This window comes from Stegastes partitus, unplaced genomic scaffold (assembly GCF_000690725.1).
Source record: "Stegastes partitus isolate 25-593 unplaced genomic scaffold, Stegastes_partitus-1.0.2 Scaffold450, whole genome shotgun sequence".
Taxonomy (NCBI): Eukaryota; Metazoa; Chordata; class Actinopteri; family Pomacentridae; genus Stegastes; species Stegastes partitus.
In genome coordinates this window covers 338,488-345,456 of record NW_007578181.1, presented here as the reverse complement: position 1 = coordinate 345,456, position 6,969 = coordinate 338,488, and the positions used below count along the sequence as shown (strand labels likewise).

The following is a 6,969-nucleotide window of genomic DNA, read 5'->3' as shown; positions in this document are numbered from 1 at the left end:
GAGGCGCCCCTGCTGCAACAGGTAACCACAACCTAACCAAAGTCCTAACCTTAATTATGGAGGTCAAAGAACATCAACCTGAAGGGAAAATACTGCAGCACAAGACAGCAAACATCTACAACACCACTGCCAAAACTCAAGTGGCTGACATAAGTCTCTGATAATTACCCCTCAGCCTGCTAATGAGCTCTGGATGCGTCTTGCCGCTGGACATCCACGCCATGGTCCGGGACAGCAGCACACCCATAGGGACAGCCACTACTGCCAGGCGCAACGCCGCTCGCATCTCCTACACTGGATCTCCCTGCAGTGACATGATGATCAGCGCTTGCAACCCCTGAGTACGTGACACACAGAAAACTGTAAAATACATGCAGCCGTGTTGTTGTTGTATCCTTCGTGACAGCTTGGCTCATTTGGTCTGTCCACTGGACTGGATGCAAAGTGTTTACAAACGGGACCGAACTTGACAGTTAGCCAGCGAGATGGTCAAGCGTCATAGTTTACAGCTATAACAGCAAGCTAACGTTACAGTATAGCGGCTACTAGTGTTATACGGTTCCTAATTATAATTTGAGTTGTTAAAATAGTCAGTATTCATAAATAAATTATTTCAACAGGGGTCAGTAGCCCTCGTTTACCTTGATAGTTCGTCACCGTCCGTCACTTCTATCCGAGACACACTTCCTGACTCCCCTGTCGGCGCTGACCAATAAGATTCGGGCTTTTCCCACGTGAAGCCGCAGTTGTCCAATCGCGTCACAGAGCCGTTTGACGGGCGGATGCAACGACCAATCAAATGTCCCCCCCACCAGGAAGCGGGCCGTCAGTCGTTAAAAGATTGTGGATCATGGATGTGGTTAGCTAGTGAGGCTAAACTTTAATCGTTAAATTCATTCACCAGCGGAAATAACGGTTAACCTGTCGAGGTTCACACACAGGTAGGACGCGTTTGTAGCTTATTATGGTGACAAATTGTTTAAAGGCTGTTTTAAATGCGCCACAGTCAGCCGTAAAGCAGGTTAGACAGCAGTTTAGCTGTTGGTGTAAATGAAGCTCAGTGTTTGGTTTCTCTTTAACTTTAACGCCGAAGTCACAAACATGCTAATGCTACATGATTTTAATCCTCGTGTCTGTTTGACCCAGAGACTGCACCAGAATGATTGACGACTTCGAAAGTCAGGAGGTTCGGTCCAGCGGGGAGCTGTGGTCCGAGATCTGCTCCAGTCTGCCGGAGGTCCGAGCTGAGGAGGCTCCGGAGACCAACACAGAGTTCAAAGACTCCTTCCATCCGGCGGCACCGGTCGGGCTGCAGGTTAATGGACAGGCGAATGGGACGGATACCAGTTCCTCCAGTGCCAAATGGGAACCCATGGAGGACTCAGAGATGTACATAGCCACCTTAGGTATGTCATGTGGCTCACCCTGTCCTCCAGCCAGCTCCTATGTGAGGAACAGAGGTGCACCAGAATCCAGCAAAACCAACAACTTCTTTAGTGTAGCATACTTCATTGCCACTTTATCCCCCACTATTTATTTTACCGTCATAGAGTGTGTGTGAGGTGGGATTGGGTATCCCCTACAAACATCCATCCATCATCTCTACACCTTAATCCTCACTAGGGTCATGGGGGGCTGGAGTCTATCCCAGCTGACTCAGGGTGAAGGCAGGTTCACCTGGACAGGTAACCAGTCTATCACAGGGCTACACTTAGAGACAGACAACCAAGCACACTCACATTCACACCTACGGACAATTTACAATCACCAATTAACCTCAGCATGTTTCTGGACTGTGGGAGGAAGCCGGAGAACCCGGAGAGAACCCACGCTGCACGGGGAGAACATGGAGACTCCACGCAGAAAGATCCCGGGTGTCCTCACCAGGACGCGAACCGGTGACCTTCTAGCTGAGAGGCGACGGTGCTAGCCACCGAGCAGCCCAAATTAAGCGAACAGATAATTAAATTATTACTCAGCAATATCTATTGGAAGAAGAATTAGAGAGACAATTAGCAGATCTTGATGCCTAATGAAGAGGGACATGGTGAGAGAGTCTGGGCTTGGAATCAACAAACATTTTAACCATAAGAAAAAATGCAGTATTGATCCACCAAGAACCACAAAGGAAGAATCAGAAGACGGTGGTTACAGTGGTCTAATCATTATTTTACTACGTATTGCGTGTACAGATAGTTTTTACAGAATATTTACTGATTTGACTGCCTGAAGAAGCTGTTCAGCATCTGGTCTTGTGATCACTTTACTGAGTAGTGATGATATGAGGATGAGCACTTATTAAATAGATGTTAGTATTTAGTTTTATGTAAGGGTTCTTATTTTTCTGATTAATGGTCTCCATTTTAATAATAACCTCTGCTGCAAGCAAACAAAAACCATCACACTAACATTATCAAGTATTACATTACGCCTTCACTAGTTCCTCTCTGTTGTGTCTCAAACAGGATTTGCTGTTTTCATTCGTCAGATGACTAAACATAGAACCTCAGCACTTTATTCTAAAACGTCAGTCGTAGCTTTAATGCGAGATGTGAAACACAGACATTTTTTGTCTACATTTTTCTGCAGAGAACCGCCTGAAGAAGATCAAGGGCCAGTCCAGCGACGTGACCTCCAGGGACATGCTGCGCTCCTTATCTCAGGCTAAGAAGGAATGCTGGGACAGATTCCTGCACGACGCTCAGACCTCAGAGCTCTTCCAAGGCGGCGAAATGGACGAGAGGTAAGACATGAACTTGAACATCATTCTGATTAAATGTTTCTCTGTATCCGTCACACGAGTTATTTCTATTTGTTAATTTTGCAGTTTCCTTTAACTTCTCCTGACTGTTTGCCATTTACAACAGCGTTCCTTCAGACACAGGGCTTCCAGGCAGTAATCAGCGTACGATAGACTCATCCTTTTGTGTGCTCTCCCTTCGCAGTGCTATCGAACACTTCAAGAGGTGGTTGATACCTGAGAAAGTGGCCATCAGCGCAGAGGAGCTAGAATATCTGCTGAGACCGTCTCAGAGTAAGGAACCGGCCGAATCGAACCAAACGCAAAACGGAGACGACGCAGAAGGAGAGACGACGCAAAACCCCGACGAGGATCACACCTCCAGCCCAGAAAAATGAGTGTCTTAAAATAGCAAAGCATCAGAACTAATTCACCGTGTATAGGGAGGCTCGTTACCCCGCCACTCGTCTGGGTCTGTGTTGTGTTCTAGCAGTGTTCTGGCCGAAGCTTTTGTTATCGGCGCCAATTACAGTCTGTCATCATCCTCTGTATCCTAAGCAACTGAGTGTTAAGCACTGATTCAGTCACATGCATCCTGTCCCGGCTTTTCATTCCTCGTTTTCATCACGTCACAAAATATAGAATAATGAAGAAATCGTTTGTCGTGTCGCAGCAGAATATTTTATTTGTCTGCTGCTGTATCTACTGCAGATGTTATGGAAGGACTACGTGTCGTAACGTGTGATTGGTGGTGTGTTGTCCTGCAGAGATGTTTCTGTTTGTAAGAATCTAGAGTCGGAGCGAATGTGAAGAATCTATTCCAGAAAATATTGTAACATAACATTTTTATTTTTGTCATGTTCATTTTACACACATGGTTTTACCCACGTTTCAATAAAAACAAGTAGAATAGATTCTGTTTGTTTGTCTGCTTGTTCGCTGCAACCAGGACATTGTTGGATGATGAGATAGATGGCGCTCTTACACGCCCGCCTTAGTTTGGTCCGATTATAGATTGAGTTCTTGGGAGTGGTTGGTCCCCAAAAAGGGGCTGTTTTAGGGTTAAGACAATTAGGTTTTGGGGTTTATTTGTATTGGTTGAGGGCTGAACTCTGCTGTGCTCGGCCCCTCTGACTGACTTCAGATGGCAGCAAAAAATCTAATTAAATTCATTCACAGTTTTAGAAGCCTTTAGCAGTCTCAGCGAGTACAACTCAGCCCGTGAAGCACTTTTATAATCCCCCTTGTGGCTCTGAAGGACCCGTGTCAGTGACCTCCAGACATGTAAACGCTCCGCCTGGATCAGAATGATGATTGATGCTGTTTGCCCACGGATAACAATTTGGGAAACTACATCTAGAGACTGAATATGCACATAACGTCATCTGAAACATTCGTCTGAAGTCCTCGGCACAAGACGTCTGCTGCATCACGTCTCCAGTGTGAGTGTGTCTGGAGTTGAAACTTCAGCTCACAGAGAAAGTCGATCCCTTCAGCCGACGAATGAGAAAACAGACTTCCTGTGTTAAATTCTGCACATAACTCATTCTGCACAGTGAAGGTCAAACATCCACATGGACTAACAGCACACAAAACCTCCTAAAATATTCATATGTGTGATTTTTTTTTTCCTTGAAAATAATCCTCTCCTGCATTAACATCACTGACATGAATCCCTACACCATCGCCTCCTCTCAACAGGACTGTTTCTTAGCTTTGCTAAGTTCAGGCTCCAGTTTGCCTCTAAACAAGCTGTAAGACGGCTGCAGTTTATCCAGAACGCTGCTGCTCGAGTCCTGACCAGAACCAGGAAGTACGACCATATTCGTCCGGCGCTCTAGTCTCTGCACCGGCTTCCTGTCGCTCAGAGAAGTGACTTTAAAACAGCTCAAGTCTCTTCATGATCCAGCACCAAAGTACATCTCTGACATGTTGGTGCCATCTGAACCATGCCGGGCTCTGAGAACCTCAGGGAGGGTCTCCTGCTGATGCCCAGAGTCAGAACCAAACACGCTGAGGCTAGAACCACTACTACTACTACTACTACTACTACTACTACTACTACTGTTACTACTACTACTACTACCACTACTGTTACTACTACTAGAACTACTACTACTACCACCACCACTACTCTGAGAACCTCAGGAAGGGTCTCCTGCTGGTGCCCAGAGTCAGAACCAAACACAATGAGGCTGCGTTCCAGTTTTATGCAGCTAAAATCTGGAACTGTATTTCAGAAGATGTGAGACAGGCCTCAACTCTGACAATGTTCAAATCCAGATAGAAAACAGCTGAAAGTATTTAATCTGTACTCTTCTATTTAATGATTATATTTATGTTCTTATGGACTGACTTTATCTGTCTTCTTATACTTTTGTGTGAAGCACTTTGTCATCAGAGCGCTGCAGCTTAAAGGTGGAAATGCTCAGCCGTTGCTTTGGCTGCTTATTTTATTCACGATGTGTCTCCCAGTGTAAAAAAACACCACATGGACACGTTTGCAAGATAGAAAATCAGTTTGTTACTGGAGAGGGCCTTGAACAAAGCTATAAATGGAGTTTCACCAGACAGGATTGTTCTGTGGTTTTAGCAAATTTGGGTTTTTTGTTTTTAAAGTTTGAGGTACAAGGTCTGAAAGGTGAAGGGAAGTGTCTCTCATCTTCTTTCCCCAACTTCTGCAGTAGAAAGAACTACTACAGCATCAGTCAGTACAGCTGCTTCCAAAATAAGTCTTGCTAACCTTGTGAGAGGAGAAGGACACGTTTAATTCAATTTACTAAACTCCTCGACTGGCTGGAAGTATTGCTATCACTAGAAATAGCAACGTTCAATAACTCGACCATGAGCCTCCTTCTCCTCACACAAACCTGTGATGTGTTTAATGCACATTCACAAACTGAAACCTGCAGAACAACCACAAGGTTGCATCAAGTTCTCTGTTAAACAACCAAAAAAGAACATTATAACCTTCATAAAAGTGAGCTGTGTCGCAGGGTTGATGTATTTAACTTCAGCTGTTTGGCCTTAATGCTCCTTGTAAAGTAATTCTGAATTAAATAAATGCATCATGGGAAGTCCCTCACAAACTGCAGTCGGTTAAATAACAGCAGCCGCGGCGTCGTTCTCCAACGTCAGGGTCCTTGATGTAAAATTAAAAAAGCCTTTGGGAAGCCTCTGATCCGCCTGCTGTCTGTCTGTTAAGGACACAAAAGGACCGACGCTACGAAACCATCTCTGGCCACATTCTGCCAAACACCTCGATGTAAAAGATCCGAGTTGTAGTCACTATTTCAGTAAAATAAAACGGTTATTGATCAGCTCCTCGGCTACCACAGAGACGTTTCTTCTGGTAACAGGTCAGATAATAAACGAAAGGGCCACATGGCAGGAAATTAAAATACGATTGGCACCCATCCTTGATTAAAACGTTAATTTCCATCTCATGTCCGCTGAGGATCGTCCAACCCGGAGTGACATTCCTTCAAAACTGCTTCAAATAATTATTTCTTCCTCACTATATTTATTCATTTCAGCCTAAATTATAAATTTCAGTAACATCATTCAAACGAGAGGACTGATTCCGTCGCTACAATAACAGGCCGGACCTCCGGATGAAAAGCAAAACCACGTCACCGTCCGATATCGATCGTGTGAGCAGCACAAAAGAAAATGTAAATTCACATCGCTGTCGTCGTCCCTCCCCCTCATCCTTCCCTCTCTGCACACCCATGAGAAGCATCCACACCGTTCTCCAATCTGCACCGAGGTCTCCGGTCGCCGTCACCTCATCAGAACAGCTCAAAGAAAAGACTCACAGCTTGTTAATAAACTGAACCCCAGCAGCAGCATCTAGAGCGTGTTCCTGCTGAATGAAGGGAAAACATGTGTGGACGACCTCCCCACCTGTGAGTTCTTCACATTTTTGGGGGATTGTCGTCTCTTTTGTGACGGCAGACAGCAGCAGAGGTCACACAGCTGACTTCAGAGCTGCTTTATCCTTCAGTATGACTCAGTCCAGACCCCAGTGAGGCTCCTCGTATCAGAGCGCTGCACATGATGTCTGAAAACAGCTCATGATGGTTTTGACATTGACTTTGGGGCTTGTGGGAGAACATCAGCATTCAGTGTCCTCAAAAAACAGATGCGAGAGGTTTGAACGACAAACATGAAGCTGCCGTCTGCCCTGCGTTTAACATCCTGGTGGAAAAAGCAGCTTAGAGCGGAAT

At 45.3% G+C, this 6,969-nt stretch overlaps 2 protein-coding genes across 5 annotated transcripts in view; one reads left to right on the top strand and one right to left on the bottom strand.

Annotated features, from left to right (window-relative positions):
- pcmtl (l-isoaspartyl protein carboxyl methyltransferase, like) overlaps positions 1 to 694 on the bottom strand; it is a 4,020-nt gene extending 3,326 nt beyond the window's left edge. For 3 of the 4 annotated variants that reach the window (XM_008286339.1, XM_008286336.1, XM_008286340.1), the window contains exons 1-2: positions 642 to 694; positions 169 to 304 (exon numbers count right to left, since the gene is read on the bottom strand). In XM_008286339.1, coding sequence (XP_008284561.1) covers positions 169 to 286 — 118 coding nt within the window. In that variant the 5' untranslated portion in view covers positions 287 to 304; positions 642 to 694. Of the gene's footprint in view, positions 1 to 168; positions 338 to 641 lie in introns of all 4 variants that reach the window. The other variant, XM_008286337.1, reaches the window with a different exon arrangement.
- A 137-nt stretch (positions 695 to 831) lies between these two features.
- ccdc32 (coiled-coil domain containing 32) lies at positions 832 to 3,654 on the top strand. Its single transcript, XM_008286335.1, has 4 exons — positions 832 to 941; positions 1,147 to 1,406; positions 2,590 to 2,743; positions 2,946 to 3,654. Exons 2-4 carry the CDS (start codon positions 1,160 to 1,162, stop codon positions 3,136 to 3,138), a joined length of 594 nt encoding a protein of 197 aa, XP_008284557.1. The 5' UTR covers positions 832 to 941; positions 1,147 to 1,159; the 3' UTR covers positions 3,139 to 3,654.
- The last annotated feature ends 3,315 nt before the right edge of the window (positions 3,655 to 6,969 follow it).

Coding starts and splice junctions, on each gene's coding strand:
- ccdc32 (XM_008286335.1), top strand. CDS start 1,160: ATGATTGACGACTTCGAAAGTCAGGAGGTTCGGTCCAGCGGGGAGCTG. Junction 1,407..2,589: donor GATGTACATAGCCACCTTAG/GTATGTCATGTG, acceptor ATTTTTCTGCAG/AGAACCGCCTGAAGAAGATC. Junction 2,744..2,945: donor GGCGGCGAAATGGACGAGAG/GTAAGACATGAA, acceptor CTCCCTTCGCAG/TGCTATCGAACACTTCAAGA.